Genomic DNA, 20,352 nt, shown 5'->3' on the forward strand with positions numbered 1-20,352 from the left:
GGGTTGAGTTAGTTCGAGATTCATTTCTTTATTAAATACTAGTATTTATTTCAAGTTAAATTTTTCAATATTAGGCCCTTTATTCACGTTTTAAGCGTGCTTACACTATACAATGCATTTTTCATTTTTTAAGAGTTAAATTATATAAACTTTAACTAGTATTTTAGTTTTTCTTATTAAATTAACGTGAGAAAAATTACAAATTATTATACTTATCGTATAATTTTAATATATTTAAATATAAAATATTAAATTAGTCTAATTTAATTTAATTGCGAAAATGAATCAAATTAACTCCTAATATGGCAATTAATTTGGGATGGAAAAGATTATAAACAAGAATTCGTTTTTACACTAGATTATATAAATTTAGATAAACTTTATTTTTAGTTTAACCGTTGTCTTCTTAAAGGACTTTAGAAGAAAAACTTTGGAGAATAATTTGGTTGTTTTATCACGAAATGAGCTAATTCTGATATTGTTACCCGGCACGAAATATGGTATAAAAATAGTGAAGTATCTACTAAAATAATGAATTTCAACCTAATATATAAAATAAAATAATATCGCATTTTATCTTTTCTTACTTTCAACTTTCAGTACAGATCTCTCCTCTATCTAGTAATCTCGGACGAAACTATTTTTTCAATAACCAAACCACCTTTCAGTGATGTCTTCATTCTCATACAGAGAGAGAGCTAGACAGGAGAAGTTTAATTTTGTTTTTGATGTAAAAAAACATAATTCATGTAAAGTATTTATATTACTTGATAAATGGTTGCGGTCCTATATTTTTACTAATAATAAAAAAGAATTAAAAAAAAAGCAGTGTAAAACAAAAGTTTTCCATTTTCAGAAAATCAGACAAGCAGTATATATTGGATGCAACCGTTCATACGCAACGTCAGCAAAAGTTTATCATCCATACCAAACTAAAGTGTTCCTTGTTTGCGTATGAAAGTAGTGTCGGAATTAGGATTTTCATTAGGGAAGTTAAAAATATGAAAAAGTAAATATACGAACTAATCGAATGGAGATTCAACATCTACTATATATTCATAAAGAATAATTTTAATCATATATAAGTAGTATAATTTTTATCGAAAGAGATTCGGATGAACCCCTGAATCCTTACTAGCTCCACTTTTGTATGGAAGTTGGGACAAACAACATACCTACATAAGGTGTAAAGGTGCGTGAAATAGGTGTTAGTAACATTTTACTTCTGATTACAATTTATTCGTTGATTCTTCAGCATCATTTTGTTGGACCTTATACTTGATTTCTTAGATTATCTAAGTTCGGGTCCATAACCCCATCGGCCTCTCACCACAATGTAAATCTTCAATATTCGTTTTGGCATTGTCCAAAGGGGAAGTCTATGTGTGTAAAAAAAAAGTATGTTAGTACGACATTCTACGATATATACTAAGTTAAAATATAGAAGTTGGTTCGAACACTACTTATAAAAATATTAATTCATGCATATTCTTTCTTAGTACTATTTAACATCAATTTAAGTGAATTTTTAATCTTCTCTAAATTAGTGTGAAGTCAAAATCAAGGGATGGGGAGTATAATTAACACGATTCCTATTATGTATTCGTTGGCCTAACTTTGACAATTAGGCACGTCCCATAAACAATATTTGGCATGTTCCTAGGATGGTGGCTAATATAAAATAATTTGACATTTTGTTTTTAATTAATTATCACGCTCGTTTCCCTTTGTCCTTTACGTACATGATGATGGAAATAAAGGTTTAAAGATATATATATTTTGGCCTTATTTTATTCTATACCTTTCTGCTGGTTTGCCACTAACTAAAAGGAAACACATTCTCATTAAGGACTCATTTGGCCATACATTAAGAAATTGACATAGACCTTTACTTCAGATTTATTTTGCTTCATTGTATAAATTTTTCTTTAGATTTGTAAATTCTTATATTTGAGGTCTCTTATCTATGAGGTCTCTTATTTGCTATCATTGTTATTTTTTTTAATTTTTTTTGCATTGATGAACTAATTGTAATTTGACAAATTGTAGTAGCTAGCAATTATGTTATTAACCGTTTTTTAGTTACTAAAATGTCATGTTATGATTTTAGGATAATGTGTTATCTAGGTCATTATAAATTTGATAATTTTATGTCAAACTTATCTATATATAGGACTATGATGTGTGATAATGATAATGAACGTCAAGGTTCTGCATAATTTAAAATTAACAAGTATGTTTGTTTGGTACATTATGTTTGGGTATTTTTGATAGTTTTAGAACTTGTGGATACAAGTTATGTTTTTTTAAAGAAAAAGTGAAATATGTTTTGAAAAACTATGACCAAACTCATTTTGAACTCCAATTAAAGATTATTCAAAAATATTTGAAAACAATGGGCAAACACTAGCTAGGGTGTGCTTGGTAGGAAGAAAAATATTTTAAACTTTCTCATGTTTGATTGGTCAAAATATTATAAAAATTATTTTTTTTAGGAAAACAAATTTCTCAAGGAAAATGACTTTCATAATGAAAGTAGGAAAAACAAGTTTCATAAGTGACATTCTAAATTAATTGTCTCCTCTCTACATCCCATCCCCACCTCTGAACCTCCACTTTTCATCCTATCTCACTATTACGGTGTTTTGCTAGATTATAATATATAAATACTTCTGAATTTATATGTTTTTACTTACTTATTAATTAAACACTAAAAATCCATTTATTTTTTGAAAAATATTTTCTAGTAATTATAGAGATTACTTTAAATGGAATAAATGGAACTAATTTAAGAACATGTGAAAAAATGTTTTTTTTTTTCTCTTTCAAACACCATTAATAGACGGACAAGCTGTTTTCGCTGAAAATTACTCTCTGTGTTTTCAATTCTTTAAGAAAAGGCTTTTCTTTAATATATATAGTACTCCATTTAGCTTTGAAAAAAATAATAGGAGTAATTATTACACTTATTAAAAAAACAAAGGCCATTAATAATGTTACCTACGTAGCCCGTGTTACCTACTAAAGTATGCCGACCATGATGACTGAAACCAAAGACTAATTAGTATGATTAGTACTACAACCAGCAAAAATTAAACAAAGGCAAAAAACAATTAATGAATTTATATGTGTAGATATACACTCCAAATTTGCATGCACAAATATTGTCAAAAAAATCCCACTGGCATGCAGGCTAATATTGTTTAATGAATCGGGTCAGAACAACTTATCATTTTCTTTTGTCAGCTTAATTAATCAGGCTTTTTCTATGGTCAAATCAAAACTGATCGATGACATATATATTGCTATTCATAATTCATTTTATAATATGGTGGTAGATCAGACATCACATACATATTACAGCTAATTAATTCACCAAGGACAACATATATATGTGGTCCTGTTGTTTAGTTTAATGTTCTACACATTCGTTACCTTAATTTAATTAGCATTAATCACTATTGTACTATAAAGATAGTGCCATGGCGGTTCGTGCATACTTCAGCCTTCAAATACGTAGTATACAACTGTCCGCAACTTTCGTTTAAACTGCCTAGTGTTATATGCTTCTTGATTGGGTAGGGGTTTGTTTAGTATGGAGATTGGATAAATAAAGTTATTCCATATAATTAGTTATCCAATCGTATAAATATGATAATTTATTTCATTATTATAGTATAAATGAAAGGGTAAATATTTTCGTACCTAACCAATAAATTTGAACTCTGCACGCGGTGCTTAAACTTCATGTTCTCTTCCCCTCACACAATTCTTAGGACATAAATAGAAGAAATCTTTGATTTTAGCTCAATCATCGTATCTACGTATTACTGTAAGGAGAAAAAAAAAAGATATGATGAACCTAGATTCTTGACGAACAAGGGCTTGCAAATTGCTTATGTAAGAACTAGTAGAAAGAAAGGGGCGTTCGTACGAGGAATAAGGGATAATAAATTTTAAAATTAATTTTATCCCATATTACTAAACAAGGGCTACATAATACTTTTTGTTATTTTTGAACAACAAATCAGAGTGGCGCAGCGGAAGCGTGGTGGGCCCATAACCCACAGGTCCCAGGATCGAAACCTGGCTCTGATATGATTAGTTCCAATTCCAGCGTTGCAATTTTTTAAATTTGTTTCGTGTCTAATTACGACGTCGCTTCTTTGCCAAAAATAAAAAATAAAAAACTTAAAAGTAGATGAGATATTACTATAACGAGAAGAAGGAAGATAGTATAGTAAATGAAAAGTATCAAAATGGAAGAACCGATACGAACTAAACCCTAGCCTCAGAAACATAAAAAAGTCTACAAAATATCGCGATAAATCAAACAGATCTCTCTCTCTCTCTGTCTTTTCTGCAACTTCCATCTTGCCGTTATCTCTCCATTGATAATTCGTCTCTCCACAACTCCATGTGAGTTCTTCTCTCTTATTTCTCGTCTATTTTCTCTCTCTCTATTTCTGTTTTCCCTCCCTTTCGATTTCTGTTTCCGGCTATTCAAAAATGGTAGAAACCAACATCATAGACTCTCGTAGATTCTCAGTTCAGCTTGCGAGCTCAGCATCTATGGTGACTGTAAATAATTGTTTCATCTTTTACTTGGAAATTAAACTAGATAGCCTCAGTTTCATTTCAGTTTAAAATGATTTAGTGTACTAATTTCTCCTGTATACTCTCTTTGATTGTTAACTGAAATGTTGTTATTGCTTAGGTTTATATAGCCTCAGTCCACTGCCAAGCGAAGAGTCTCCATAACTAGTAAGTCACTGAACTAGGGTTTTCATGCCTTTTTGTTTATTTCAATTTGACAAATCTCTAGAATTGTTGTTTAGTTAATTTGGAGTGAGCTTGGAGAGTTACTACTCCAGTTCACTCGTCTTCCTAAAGTGAAAATATTCATTTGGAGAGAATTAAGCACTTTGATGCTTCCTGAAAGTAATGCAGTAGTATGGGGAACACTGAATTTAGCCATCGCAAGTTATCCTTATTGTTACAATGTTGTACCTGAGATAAGAGTAGAATCAGAAGTGTGTAGATCTCTAGCCTTAATGAAGTTAGAGCTTTAACATAGGTCTGTCTTCTCTCTCTCTCTCTCTTTTTTTTTTTTGGAAGGGAATGAAGCATGATTACAAACTGTGGATAAGTGCATTAATAATAATGATTAGTACCATGAAATCTGGAAAAAAAAGTTCTGTATTATGTAGTCTCGGAAAAGTTAAGGTTGATTTTCTTTGTTGGTTTAATTTGTCACTAGGTGACACACAACCATTTACTCTAGATTGCTGTTTGGATAATTATGTCACTAAGCTTTTAGCTCTATCCAATAATCTTCTAATGGTAGTTTTAATATGTTTAGTCTAAATTTCTTTGATTAGAACTTTTTGTTATTTATTAAAAGAAATTGTTTTCCTTTTTAATTAGAGTTCAAAAGTATTTCTGTGTGGTAAATGTTGTGTTAGCCAATCTGTATCCATCTAAAAATGAAAAAAAAAGTTTTACTTATGAGTAATCATATTATGGTAGGTAAGTTTGTTGGATGTCAATTGTTGTTGCCTGTTACAAAGTCTCAGAGATGTTTTTCCTATCTAGTAAATGATGGAAGTACTACAAGAAAGGACATCTCAAAAGTTATACACTACAAATGTTGTTCCTTCCAGCCTGTTATTGAGGAATGCAAAAGATATAAATTTATCCAATCCTAAAGATACTAAAAAAAGAAAAAAGGAGAGAAAGAAAAAGGAGCTTAAAAAGTTGTCTTTCACTACAGTTGGTATTATTTATACTGCGTGAAAAAAATGCACTGCCAAATTGAAACGGAAATAAAGTTTGAAGTGATGGATATGTTGCAAGATGAAGAATGAAACAAAGGAAGTATAATGGTTCTTATCCAAAAAAAAAAGAAAAGAAAGGAAAATGGTTCATATGGGTTTCCAAATACACCAAAAGGGATAATTACAACTCTGTACCTAGAGACAACAGACTGCTACCTTTTTTCGCGCGGGGGGGGGGGGGGGGGGGGATGGGTTTTTTTTGGGGATGAATATGCAGAACTGAGAATTTGAATATCTGTAATTGTCCTTTTCTGTTGAGAACTGCCGATATGTTGAAGCAGAACAGTCGAAGGGAATGACATAGCCTTTCTTGCCAAGGTCAATTAAGTCAAGGCATCACTTGTTGAATTCAAAAACAAAGCAATCCTATTAGAAGGCAAAAAGGACATTGGCTCGATTTCCATGATGTATTTCTACCCTAAACATCCCTAATAATTCATCAAGCTATAATCCGAAAGACTTCTGAATAATTTTTTAAAAAATACACATTTGTGACGAGACTATATTTCTTGAACAATGAACAAAACCAAATTTGTTCAAATAGTATGTCCGTAGTTAGCGCATACTAAGTGTGATCAAAATCATAATATCTTTCTCTGATCCCCCATTCCTTTCAATCCTCGCCTTACCGAATGTCAAATATGGTCAAAATCAAAGCTTTGTTTGATGCTTCCCCTTGTTTTAAAAGATAATCTTTAGGAGATGCTGGTGGGAGGTGGCATGTATCCCGTGAAATTAGTCGAGGTGCGAGAAAGCTGGCCTGGACACCATGGTTATAAAAAAAAAAGAGATAATTTTTAGAAGATAAAAAACCTATCAAAAAAATATGTATGCTTAATTGCACTTCTTCACCATATAATCAAAAGAAATTTAGTTGATCAGTTAATCAAAAATAGAACCTAGTTTTAATTTGGGAATTTTGAATGGACAACACTTTAGCTTCCTTCTTTCTTTTCGTTCTTTTTCAAGTCAAATTGATTTATGGAGTTTTAACATAATTGACTGGTGGTAATATGCCGTGTGATTTGCTCGTAATGCTGGCAGATTTTAACGGAATGACAAACGTATATTATTGGGGTTTTCAAAAGTATCTTGGTATATGATCTAAAGAAGCCTATCCGTATACATCACTTTTAGCTTTGCTAGTGAATTGGGATACATTATTGTTGCATGAGTTGAAGATGATCGGCATAGTAGGTAGCATTTGTTTGGGGCTTATCATTGAAACCTAAGATAATATATATCTACCTTAGTCGAAGGTTGACACTTGATCATGTCATTGTATTAATTTCAAATTTCCTGAATGACAATTATGTTCCATTATTGTGCACTGTGTCATAGAATCTTCTTTCTCCTAAGAGGGGAAAGAAAACAAAAAGAATAAAGAAAAAGCCCATCTTGGCTGATTCAGAAATTTATTTTTGAGCAGATAGTCAGAAAATTTTCTAACAGATTTTTTACTGGCAGTGGTTCGAGAAAAAGACGTCTGTTGGGAATATGCTGAGAAGTTAGATGGGAATAAAGTAAGGTGTAAATTTTGTCTTAGAATTCTAAATGGTGGCATTAGTAGGTTAAAGCATCACTTATCCAGACTTCCCAGTAAAGGTGTGAATCCATGTACTAAGGTCAGGGATGATGTTACTGACAGGGTAAGGGCAATAATAGCATCAAAGGAAGAGACAAAGGAACCTCCTAGTACTAAAAAGCATAAGCTCATTGAGGCAAAATCTCTTGTAAATATCTCTCCAGAAAAACCGCATTTGTCTGTGGAACCAACAACTCCAATTGCAAGAATTTTTCCACCAATTGGGCAGGCTATCTCTTCATCTGGAAATAACCAAGAAATTGCAGAGAGAAGTATTGCATTGTTCTTTTTTGAGAACAAAATTGACTATGGTGTAGCAAGATCGTCCTCTTACCATCAAATGATTGAGGCAGTAGGGAAGTGTGGCAGTGGGTTTATAGGTCCTTCTCCTGAAACTCTGAAAGCAACATGGTTGGAGAGGATCAAGTCTGAAGTAAGTTTACAGTCAAAAGATGTTGAGAAAGAGTGGGCTATGACAGGTTGCACTTTAATCGCAGAAACATGGACGGACAACAAAATGAAAGCTTTGATCAACTTCTTGGTTTCATCGCCCTCCAGGACTTTTTTCTACAAATCTGTAGATGCATCTTCATATTTTAAGAATCTGAAATGCCTCTCTGAGTTGTTTGATTCAATCATTCAAGATTTTGGCCCAGAAAATGTTGTACAAGTAATTATGGATAATACACTTCACTGCACTGGTATAGTGAACCATATTTTGCAGAACTATGGGAATGTTTTTGTGTCCCCTTGTGCTTCACAGTGTATAAATGCAATCTTAGATGAGTTTTCAAAATTAGATTGGGTAAATAGATGCATTTTACAGGCACAATCAATCTCGAAGTTTATATACAACAATTCCCCATTGCTTGATCTCATGAAAAAGTTCACTGGGGGACAAGAGATCATCAAGACTGGTATCACAAAGTCCGTATCACACTTCCTCTCCTTGCAATGTTTATTGAAGCACAGGTCAAGATTGAAACTTATTTTTAACAGTCCAGAGCTTGCTGGCAATTCTGCTTATACAAATAAATCACAAAATGTTAATTGTATCGGAATTCTGGATGACAATGACTTTTGGCGGACAGCTGAAGAGTGTGTTGCTGTTTCTGAGCCCTTTCTCAAAGTTATGAGAGAAGTTTCTGGAGGAAAGCCAGCTGTGGGCACTATATATGAACTACTAACCAGAGCAAAGGAGTCAATAAGGACATACTATATTATGGATGAAATAAAGTGCAAAACATTTTTAGATATAGTGGATAAGAAATGGAAGAACAACCTTCACTCTCCTCTGCATTCAGCAGCTGCCTTTTTGAATCCTGGCATCCAATACAACACAGAAGTCAAGTTTCTTGGGTCTATAAAAGAAGATTTTTTCAGAGTACTGGAGAAGCTGCTACCAACTCCCGAACTGAGGCGAGATATCACTACTCAAATCCTTTTATATACACGGGCATCTGGGATGTTTGGTTGTAATCTGGCAAAGGAAGCAATTGATACTGTTCCTCCAGGTATACTTGAAGCTTTACATTTTGTGCATCCCCTTTACATAATTCTACAAACTTAAAGCAATCAGCCAATCCTAAAAAAAATCTTGTCTGTTTATTCTTCTTTCTTCTCCTTGAGATAGTAGGAAGGCTGGCTAGTATCTTCTACATTGAAGATATCATAGGTCATGTCTATGTTCCTAGTGTCACACCCCTCTTACACATCCATTGGTCCCTCTTCTCGTTAAGACCTACCTGAAATCAAGGTCATTTTCTCACAGTTTTTGCTGATGAGATGAGGCAAGCTCTGCTGCCTGTACTTCCCGAATTGTTGACAAGTTAAGTTGTCCTCGGAGCGTAGCTTCTATATGGGTTCTTTGTTCTTCTATTGTTGCCCTAGCATGCTCTAGTCTATGTTCAGGGTCTGAATAGTGGACTGATAGATGATAGTCTCTCTCCACATTTAGCCATGCTTGCTTATTTGTCGTCTCCACCTCGGGTTTCCGTTCTATGCTCCCTTCACGAATCCTTCAGGCATTGATTCTAGGGGAGGTTGATTATGAAACCATGTTAAGTACCAGCACTCGACTTCACCTCAGTCACGGTCAGCCTCCATGTTGTGAAAACCTGAAAGCAAACATTTGCCCCAAACTTTTAAGGATTGCGGAGCTCCTAAGAGGGATGTCAGGGCAAAACTCTTACATAAATCCCCTCATCTCATCGACTGGGGGTACAGACTGGAGTCGACTGAGTTGTCTCATAATTCTGAGAGGCATATAAGACTGGACACCTCGAAACCCCACTAAGGTTTTAAATGGACGAAAAGAAGACATGTATATAACCTCTTTTGAGGGGAACCAATGATATACATGTCTTCTTTCTGTCTATTTATCATCTTAATGGGGCTTTGGGTTGTCTAGCCATATGTGCCTTTCAGATTTATGAGAAAACTCGGTCGAAGTTAGTCTATGTCCTCAGTTGAGGACATGCAGGCATATATCTATGAGTTCTGCCCCGACATCCCTCTTAGGAGCTCTGAAATCCTTAAAGTTTGTGGCAAATATTTGCTCTCAGGTTTTCACAACATGACGGCCGACTGTGACTGAGGTGAAGTGGACTGCTGGTACTTAACATGGTTTCATAATCAACCCCCCTAGAATCAATACCCAAAGGATTTGTGAAGATGGGAATTAAGCAAGCACGGTTAGATGTGGAGAAAGATTACCAGTAAAGGTTCTAGGCTTTAGAGTACTATAGAAGTTGAGTGTTCACACCTTGCTAGAGACTAAAGCCTGGTATTTAAGTGAAAAAAGTTAGAAGAGTGGGCCCATTATCCATCGAGTTTCGAACCTTGTGCCCAAGGATTGCTACCAGTATTTGTTGTGGTTGCTACCTCTTAAGTTACGTAAAACCATAAGTTGATAAAAGGAGTTGTACTTGCATGGCAATTCTGCCTCGGAATACATACATATCACTTCCTGCAAGATCAAATATTCGGGGAAGCATTCAAGTCAGTAGGACTTCGCAAATATATGGAAAATGTATTGGCCCTAAAAGTTGGAAAACAACACTAATGACTCGGTGTTCATTCACTCGTAGTAAGACTTTGGCACTGGCTTAAAACACAGATCAAGTTGAAAGTACATAGTTGATCTGGTAACCTTGGGTCTCCTGTGGACTGCATCAATTGCATGGACATTCTCCAGAATATCATAAATAACTTTTTAACTGTTCTGTTATAGTTTTCTATCCTCTCATTTGCATCTGATAGATTAAAGTAAAATGACTGCTGCCAACACACCATGCTTTTCACTCAAGTTTTCTTCATAGCCTAATTAATTTTCAATGGACTGATGCAACAGAAGTGCATTGTAGGTATCTGGTGGGAACAGTATGGTGATGCTGCTCCTACATTGCAAAGAGTCGCTATTAAAATACTTAGCCAGGTGTGCAGTGCGTTCACTTTTGAGCGACATTGGAGCACATTTCAGCAAATCCACTCTGAGAAGCGCAATAAGATTGATAAGGAAACACTTTTAGACCTTGTTTACATAAATTATAATCTGAAGCTAGCACGGTATTTGGTTTCTAAATCTACCGAGGAAGATCCCCTCCAACTTGATGACATAGATATGACATCTGAGTGGGTAGAAGAGGCAGAAAATCCTAGTCCAACTCAGTGGCTTGATAGATTTGGTTCGGGTCTGGATGGGAATGACTTGAACACACGACAGTTTACTGCTGCAATATTTGGTGCTGGTGACCACATATTTGGTTTGTGATCATGTTGACTGTCCACCCCTTTAAATGCACATACGTATTTAGTCGTCATAAAATAGTCTTGGAATTGTTTGATTCTTTCCATGTACATACCTAGCTAGGAATGATGCAAGTAGCTTTTCTCATTGGCCATCTAGATGTCACGCCTACCCAGAAATATAGAGGCTGAGGGTAGTTGGAGAAACTGATCGTGTATGTTTTTTATGTATGTATTTGGCCAGTCTGGGAAATTAAATTATATTGTGACACCCCTTTTGAAATATATAGCAACAAGGTCCTTGACGTATAAAGCTGAACACATGGGAGACCAAATGCTAGTGAAAATTCACTTGTTCTGGCTAAACATTTATCCAGATTTTCCTTTGATCGTTCATGTAAAAGGTCAAGAAAGTTTGATGTTCTTATATCGTACTTAACCAGCTTCGAGAATCTGTAGATCCAACCTTCTATTGCATTTGCACATGATTAACACAAAGGTGGTGCAGTGGCTCGTATTGTGTTGGGCAAAACACAGCAATAATAATGAATAGAACTAGACTGCCAGGACACAAAATTGACATTGAAGAATAATAATCACTACCAGCAAATTTTGCTTATCGCAACCTGTAGCTATCCAGCAATGCCAGACATTACTCATCTAAAAGTTAATAATATGACTTATATGAAAATATCTTATCTGCACACACGTAAATGGTTCAACATACATTTACAATGGAATTATAATATATTGACACCTCATTACATGCTCATGAAAATATATTATGATGAATTGCCGAGCAACTGAGCTGCTGCCTGGTCTTTATCGTTGTCATTCATCAGTAAGGCATCTGCAACACTGTTTGATGAGAATCCCATCTCTTTCAAGAGAGTATATCCCTCCACAAATTCCTTGACCTGAAAGTTGATAAAGAAATTGTTAGAAGAGCTAATGAATGGTCAAATTTACTATAGACAAGTGCTCCTTAATGCTATTGAACAAATTATTATATAACACCTCCACACAACCATTCTGCCATCTCGGTGGCAAAGTAAAATGTCATGATTTGCTTTTCAGAAACTAAAATACAAAATTTGTAAACATTGCTGTAAATATTTCCAAAATGGTTTTTTGATGCAGATAGTTGCATCATGTTGTACTTTCATGCAGTTCCCAAGTATGCTACCCTACTTTCCAAAAAATATCTAATCATTTGCCGATTTCCCTACAAAAATTAGTTAAGTTGGCTCCTAAATGAATTAAATTTGAAATTCGACCAAGGACAGGGGATCATAAGAAAAGGAAATCTTTGTGGAGAAATATATTCAGGAAAATTAATTTAAAGTAATTTTGGTAGATAAACTAATTTGACAATGCTCAAAGTGCCACATGCAACAGAAATGTAATTTTGGAAGATAAACTAATTTGACAATGATCATAGTGCCACATGCAACAGAAATGTAAGAGAAGCATGTAAAAGCTCTACACCTTGATCGGATTATCTCCATAATTTGCAACTGCAATGGCCACAGCCTCTCTATTGAAACCAGATGTTGCGTATTTGTTCATAATAGGATCTCCTGTGTATCCCTATATTCAAGCAAGAAAAATATATATCCAAGTAAGAAAAGAACCATTCAAATCTTAACAAAAGGGCCACAGATCAGAATCACATTGAGTTTCTAAACTGCAAAACATTCAATGTAGTATCCCTATATTCAATGTAGTATACATTTCGAAACTTTCAGGAACCAATATATATATAGTCAAGTCAAACGTTTAAAGATGCTATCCACCTTTGTCCATGGACTTGACATTCAATATCCTAAAAAATGTCATAATAAACGACATGTTTCAATACATGATTTTTCCTCCTTTGCTGCATACAAGCCGTATTTGGATCCAAAAATTCAAAATGAGGGATCCAAACTTGAGGATTCACTTGTTACACCAGTTCTTAAGAAGAAAAGGACAAACAATTATCTCTTAGGCCAAGTACGGTATGCATAATAGAATATGTTGTTTAAACAGAATAATTCATCATCCAGAGGAAGGATTCAACCACCTTGAAAACTCAGAAGTCATGTGCCAACGAAAAGGAAGTATAAGAACTAACACAGTAACACTTGCACTGTTATCCTTGAGTTATAACACAAATGAATATTGGTCAAGTTATTACATGTAATGAAGCAAATGAATTTTGGAGATAGATGGAAATAGTGGAACAGATTCTGCATTTCTACAGTCAGATTTTCCGTATTGATTAATGGTGATCCTCAAGGTCTCTTCAAGTCTGGAATGTGATTAAGACTACGTGATCCTTCATCTCCCTATCTTTTTGTTTTTGTGATCAAGATCCTAAGTTTAATGCTCTGAAAGACAGAATTGCAGGAATGGAGTGGAGGAAACAGTTCTCACCCATATTCTGCATGCAGATGATACTTTACTATTTCATAAAGCTGGAAAAGAACAACTATTATTCTTTAATGTGTATTACTATCTCTTGGTGCACTTGTTTTGTATCTTCCTATGATGCTGTCTTATTTTTATTTCAATCCTGCGTCGGATACTTTTCTTTTGGAGGGTCGTATTGGAAACAGCCTCTCTACCTCACAAAGGTAGAGGTAAGGTTAGCGTACATCCTACCCTTCCCAGACCGTACTTGCGGTATTAGTACACTGGCATGTTGTTGTGGTATTGGATAAAGTTATACCATGATTATTTTCCTTATACATCATACCAAACGGCCCCTCAGAGTTTGATGGATTGCTGGCGAAGTCGAAGGATGCATGAAACCTGACCATTCCCATATGCATTTTTTAGACTATATGGCTAGAAAGAAATAAAGCTTGCTCCGAAGGAAAAAGGATGGCTGTTATAGAATAAAGATTTCTTGTTTGCATAACTTATATTTTTGGTGTAATAGCAGTATGTTAGGTAACCTGGATCAATACCTAAGGAGGAATTACTTGATGTGTTGATGTTTCTTATGTTGTTGGTTTATGTATTTCTTTTGTACCATCTTGGTACTTAATTGATAAAACCTGACCTTATCGCAAAAGGAATGTCGTTTTTAAAACCTTAGGCATGCTTTTTTGAAGCATTTCAACTTGAAGATTGAAGACAAAACATGATGTTAAGAAAACAATCCTTTACCGGTAGGATTGCTTATTAGCATCGGTTCAAATATCCAGGAACTCAATCCAGAGAAAGTGCATGATGCTGGCGTGGAAGTGAGAGGCTTGACACTCAAACTATCCCTAAGATAGATAGTTTCAAATATCTTGGATCAGTAATCCAAAGAAGTGGGACATCGACGATGATGTCACTCATCGTATTGGTGCGGCGTGAATGAAGTGGAGGCTTCCCTCCGGAGTATAAGAAGATACCACCTAAACTTAAAGGTAAGCCTTATAACAATAGTGGTTAGACTAGCATTGTTGTATGGGACGGAGTGCTGGCTAGTCAAGAACTCCCATGTTCAGAAGATCCAAGTCACGGAAATAAGGATGTTGAGATGGATGTATGAGCATAAGATTAGGAATGAGAATATTCGGGATAAGGTGGGATTAGCCTTTGTAGTGGACAAGATGAGGGAACCAAGACTAAGATGGTTGGACATGTGAATAGGAGACGTGTAGATGCCCCAGTGAGGAGGTGCGAGAGGCTGGATATAGCGACCACGAGGAGAGGTAGAGGTAGGCCAAAAAAGTATTGAGGAGAGGTGATGTAATGACCTTGAGGGTGATTTTCGAAAATTTATACAAAACACGCGTGAACAGTAACTTTTTGGGCAGAAAATGCCCCTTTCTTCCCATTTCAATATTTTCATCAATTGTTTGAGTTCTTGAACTCCTTGAGGTGATTTGAGAAGAGATTTTTAAGGCAAAGTGTTGGGTAAGTGATTTTTGACCTAAAACCTTTCCTTTTCATTAAGTTTTTGATGATTTTAACCCCTAAAGTTTAGTTTCAAACCCCAAAAATCTTTGTTTCTTCCCTAATTCGAATTTAAGGCAAATGGTGATTTCTAACTCGTTTTGAGCTATATTTTTATGGGTTTTTCAACCATGAGTTCCTTATTACAAGTAGAATGTGATTGTCCAATAAATTTCCAGATTTGACCTTTTTCGGAAATAATTAATTTTTGGACCATTTTACCCCCGGTTCCGAAACCTATCAATATGGGTGTCATTGGACTCCTTGTGATGTGTATGTTTTATTGTTGATAGTGGGTTGTCATTCCGGGCATTGAATTCGAGAGTTGCTTGTTCGGAGGAGGTGTTCGAGTGCGGTTTCGACAATTGAGGTAGGTTTGGCTATCCTTCTTTGAGATTGAGATGGGGTAATTAGTCATTCATATGTTATAGACTTTGGGATGAGGTCGTAGTATGAGTTGAGAATATTATATATATATTGTGATGTCCGTGTGGGGGCTTATTTATTAATGTATTGCCATGTGGGGGTTTATTTGTATTACATAGCCTGTGTGGAGGCCTTATTTGTTATCTTATTTGCTTTGAGAGCATGTGATTCGTGATTTGCCTAAGAGAGAAGCTTGAGTATATTATTTGACTTGTGATGCTCGCCTGAGAGGTTGAGTTGGGGTTTTTGAGAATGCTTGAGTATTGAAATATTGTTGAGAAAGGGATGAATATTTCTATTACTATTTATTGAGGGTGAATATCATGTGTAGGTTAAGTTTTGAGAACTTTGAACCTTCTACCACATGTGAGTTGAATATTACTTCCATGTCATATGTGTTTTGATGCATTCATCCTCATTCATCATATCATGAAACATGGGAAGTTGAGAAATATGGAAATTCTTTTTGAGAAAGAAAATGAAACACCTTTAAACCTTTGTATCTTGAGTTCCTGTCCGAGGCAGTATTACGGCAGGATAGTGGATGCATTGTGATCCTTTGACCACGAGGAGGTGGCAAGGATAATGAGATATTGTGATTGAGGTATATGGTCTACGAGACCCCCATGGGTCCTGCTTGGTAGCACAGCTCGGCAGGTGTATACGACAGGCTGTGCGACAGTCTTGATTCCACCGTACCAATACATCATTGCATCATCATATTGCATTGCATTGCATTGATATCTGTGCTGCTTGAATTATCTGATTAATTGTGATTATGAGCTGTTATTACGGGTCTACTTTACTCGCGACACTATATATATAAACTGGCGTCACCGATGCCGAAGTGGGACTTTTCTGTATGCAGGTGAAAGCGTTCCTTAGTTTATTTCATAGATTTGATTAATTCCTAACACTCAGTCAGCTAAAACCTACTGAGTACATGTGAATTGTACTCACCCCTACTTCTGTATCCCTTTTTGATGCAAATACTAGTTGGGGTACCTCACGTGGCAGTTGATATTCTAGCGGATTATGTATTCTCAAATTAGTGGTGAGATCCCAGAATTCGGATCGTCACTAGTCTATCCTTATTTTTCAGTCTTTTGTATCATTCAAAGACTTATGTTGTATCTTCAGATTCGAACCTTGTATTAGATGCTCTTTATACTTATGACACCAGGTTTTGGGATAATTTTCTCTTTATTATTTTTCTTTTTATTTAAATTGTGGCATCACTTTCCCCTTTGGGAGTCTGGTATGAGTTTTATTTTTAGGGTTACACATCATATTGGGTTTTGAGATGTGTGCCATTATGACCTCGATTTTTGGGTCGTGACAGGTGATTAGACAGGACATGACGTAGCCCCAGATTATCAAGGACATGACATTAGATAGGAGGGTGTGGAGGATGCGATTAAGGGTAGAAGGTTAGGAGGTATGGAGTGTTGTCTTGATTTTCAAGGGGTTTAGCTATTTTCTTATAGTGTTTTGCTTTTGATTCCACCATCACTTGTTGTTGACTTTGTTTACATTTTCGCATTATTTTGTGGTTGTTACTATTTCCTTATTAGTTGCTTTGTTACTCCACTGACATTTTCCTTTTTTCATTATTCTGATATGTTATACTCGAGGCAAGGGTCCTCCAGAAACAATCTTCTTACCTCCACGAGGTAGGGTATAGTTTGCGTACACTCTACTCTCCCAAGACCCCACCTATGGGATTTCACTGGGTACGTTGTTGTTGTTGTTCAATCCAGAGAAAGAGCATGAACAGATATTAAACTCATGTCGCACTTGTTATTGACAATAGAAAAACGTAATGGAATTGAATGACTGGCAATGAGCTGCATCTCAAATTCTTCAGTTTCACTTTTATTTTTTTGATAAGGAAACCCTAATTCTTCAGTTGCACTGCAGGCTAGGAATCTTTAAAGACAAGTTATTGAAAGTAATCTCCTACCCATCACAAAAATTAAGTGAGTTCCATTTCAATGCTCAAACTACTTTACAGATTTGACCACCCCTGGGCGTCATGTGACAGAGTACAGGTGCCCCAGCTCTTGTCTGTTTCTTTCGCTTGATGAGCTAATCCTCTACAGTTTAAGACTAAATCGAAGAAAATACATAAGCAATGGAGATCTTCCAATTAACATGTTAGTTTTAATGATCCAACCACCGTCCTAGAAGGTAAAAAAAAGTTTATGGGTGGAAGCCAAACTAGTACTCTCTGATTTTCAATTTACACAACTCTCTTTTCATTTTTTCGTGTTCCAAAATAATTGTTATCGTTCCATGTCTATCCAACTTTCACCAGCTTCTAATAATGTACATCCATTAAGCTATACAGATTTTAAACTTTGATGTGATGTTTCTTTATCAAATTAACTTTTCCTATCGTTTCTCATTATTTCTTCCACTACCACTAATTATATACACAAGTCAAAATGAATTATCTTAAATACCATGCCCAATCAAATACCATCATATAAATTGAAATGGAGGGAGCACTTCAGCTAATAATCAACTTCACCTCGAATTCTAAACCGTGGGTGGAGGCTATATGATTCCTCTTTAGCCATTTCGCTGTATTCAGGGGCCAACCAAGTGTGGTCCTAGGTTTATCTAATGGATCTTTCCATTCTAATACATGCCTTCCTCTGATTCCTGGAATGAGAGTGAGCTTGAGTAGGTCCTTGAGCGGATCCCACGTTAGCCCCAAGACGTTGGTCTCTAACTAGAAAAGTAAATGCTTTTTTGGGACACATAGGCTATTACAGACGCATCAAAAAAGACTTTTCGAAGCGCGGAATCCATTTCACATGTTAGGCGTGGCTGGTGTATTCGGCGGCTCCCTATTCAGTGCTATGCGCCGGGGATTCTGTCTAAAAAACTGCGTATTGCGATACGGAAATTCTCGGTAAGAAAGAAGGGGAAACAGTAAAGAGAGAACCAAATAAAAAAAGGGTCCGGTATTCAGAGGATTCATTATAGTTAGAATTTTACGCTGTATATCAACCTACACTAACCCTCCATATTTATTTCAGATACTGGACTTGCAACATTTGAGAAACTCATGTAAGCAGATTTTAGTTGGGCAGTTAACAAGATAACAAAAAATGTAAGTACCATGTTAGTTTGTTCTGGCACTCTAGGTGGAAGATTTTCCAGCCCTAGCCTGCTCCAGTTCTGGCTTTCCTTTTCTGCTTCAGCCAAAATCTTTTTCTCAAGGTCAAAATCAAAGTTGAATGTGCTTCGGGGAATGTCTCCCACTTGCATTGACAATTGAGGCTACAATAAACCAAAACGAACATATTGTTCACACAAAAGATATAAGCTATGCAACTGATACAATACTAAATCAATATACAAACGCTAGCTATGGAAAATATTCGATGAAAGCAAAAATAGAATAATTGGAATCACAAAGAGCTGCTTAGATTTGGACACAGAAATCCTAATTCAAATTTAATTGATTTGATCATTTTATGGTTCTAGTTGTCATTTCTTAAGTTGATGAGCAGAGTGATAGGTTTCGTTACCGGAGGTGTAATCCGATATTCCGGTTTTATAGCAACTCTGATGCCAATTCCAACTGCAAAAGTGGAATTCAACAGGTAAGAGATCAATATTCCACTAGATGAAAATTGACATCCGAACTCACTACAACGTCACGCAAATGAGAGATGGAGGAAATACATACTGTTTGAAGACGGAGAAGGAGCGTGATGGAAAGGAGGGTTCCGGCCGGCGGAGTGTTGACCAGGCCTAGGATAGAGTCCAGGAGCTTGTCCGTACATAGGATGTGGCTGTGGGTTTGGATGTGCAGCGCCGGTTGCTGGCCTACCGTACATCGGTAATTCTGCATCGTAAGGAGGTCCTGTTCTGTTCCTGAAATCGTAATCCATGGCGTTCACTGATTCCGATCACAACAACAGCAGAGTTTGGAAGAGAAGGAAAATGAAGCAGATGTGCCAGACGAATCTACTTGAACCCGGAAGTTTGATTTCCGTAAATAGCGGTCCTGTCTCGCTGATTCTGGTTTGGGCTTTGGGCCTATCTCCAAAGGTGGGCTACTTAATCTTAATTGGAAAAACTACAGAATTACACATAATTCACTACCATATTTACTATTATTACATATACTTTTAAAATATTATATATTTTATCATTGATTAAACGTTTTCTATCATATATTGAATAAGATACATGTATTTTTGTTACCAGATACGCTAAAATAGGGAGATACACGATCGAGATGGGGAGGAGGCGAGCGAGATCCTAAATACATATGAATCACACTAGATATATGTATGCATATGTATCTGGCGTGATTCGCATGTATCTGGTATCAGATACATGCAATAGTGGCAAGCGAGATGGGAGAGAGGCGAGGGAGGCTAGCGAGATTTGTTATGTATCCCAGATACATGCGAATCCACTTTGATACAATGTATCTAGAATAACACCTAATTTTGACCTTATGTATCCAGAGATACATGTATTTGGACGCACAAAATAATGGTAAGTTACACAATATTACAAATTAGAATGTGTCTAAGTAATTAGCTCCTAAACTAGTGGATTTATGTAAGTTATCTTGATTTAACTTGTAAAAGACATGTGTTGTTACATTTAGGAAAGAGCGTTAATTTTTCTGAACAATTTAAAACAGAATAATTCTCCCCTTTGTTACATTTTTTACAAAACATGCCCTTAAATATAGTCAAGTAGCTAAACTTACATAAACTAGTGGATTTATGTAAGTTATCTTGATTTAACTTGCAAAAGACATGTGTTGTTACATTTAGGAAAGAGCGT

The 20,352-nt window shown here is 35.6% G+C and overlaps 2 protein-coding genes and 1 non-coding gene across 7 annotated transcripts; 2 read left to right on the forward strand and 1 right to left on the reverse strand.

Annotated features, from left to right (window-relative positions):
* The first annotated feature begins 4,026 nt into the window (after positions 1-4,026).
* On the forward strand, positions 4,027-4,098 carry TRNAM-CAU (transfer RNA methionine (anticodon CAU)). Its single transcript has one exon. It is a non-coding gene; the product is annotated as a tRNA-Met (tRNA).
* A 147-nt stretch (positions 4,099-4,245) lies between these two features.
* On the forward strand, positions 4,246-11,454 carry LOC129894003 (uncharacterized). 5 transcript variants are annotated; one of them, XM_055969486.1, is made up of 5 exons: positions 4,246-4,419; positions 4,718-4,764; positions 7,305-7,360; positions 7,486-8,936; positions 10,788-11,454. In XM_055969486.1, exons 3-5 carry the CDS (start codon positions 7,350-7,352, stop codon positions 11,192-11,194), a joined length of 1,869 nt encoding a protein of 622 aa, XP_055825461.1. In that variant the 5' UTR covers positions 4,246-4,419; positions 4,718-4,764; positions 7,305-7,349; the 3' UTR covers positions 11,195-11,454. The 5 variants fall into 5 exon arrangements, with proteins under 5 accessions (XP_055825461.1, XP_055825458.1, XP_055825462.1 ...); XM_055969483.1 differs by having other exon boundaries at positions 7,305-8,936; XM_055969487.1 differs by lacking the exon at positions 10,788-11,454 and adding an exon at positions 9,194-9,270 and having other exon boundaries at positions 7,305-8,936.
* A 276-nt stretch (positions 11,455-11,730) lies between these two features.
* LOC129894005 (uncharacterized) lies at positions 11,731-19,557 on the reverse strand. The gene is made up of 5 exons (XM_055969488.1): positions 19,235-19,557; positions 19,074-19,126; positions 18,661-18,822; positions 12,658-12,759; positions 11,731-12,086 (listed from the first exon to the last, which is right to left on the reverse strand). Exons 1-5 carry the CDS (start codon positions 19,437-19,439, stop codon positions 11,952-11,954), a joined length of 657 nt encoding a protein of 218 aa, XP_055825463.1. The 5' UTR covers positions 19,440-19,557; the 3' UTR covers positions 11,731-11,951.
* Positions 19,558-20,352: the final 795 nt, after the last annotated feature.

The sequence above is a fragment of the Solanum dulcamara genome, chromosome 7 (assembly GCF_947179165.1).
Source record: "Solanum dulcamara chromosome 7, daSolDulc1.2, whole genome shotgun sequence".
Taxonomy (NCBI): domain Eukaryota; kingdom Viridiplantae; phylum Streptophyta; class Magnoliopsida; order Solanales; family Solanaceae; genus Solanum; species Solanum dulcamara.

Coding starts and splice junctions, on each gene's coding strand:
- LOC129894003 (XM_055969483.1), top strand. Junction 8,937..10,787: donor AATTGATACTGTTCCTCCAG/GTATACTTGAAG, acceptor AGTGCATTGTAG/GTATCTGGTGGGAACAGTAT.
- LOC129894005 (XM_055969488.1), bottom strand. CDS start 19,439: ATGGATTACGATTTCAGGAACAGAACAGGACCTCCTTACGATGCAGAA. Junction 18,823..19,073: donor AATATCGGATTACACCTCCG/GTAACGAAACCT, acceptor GGTTTATTGTAG/CCTCAATTGTCAATGCAAGT. Junction 12,760..18,660: donor TGCCAGAACAAACTAACATG/GTACTTACATTT, acceptor GCTTGAATATAG/GGATACACAGGAGATCCTAT.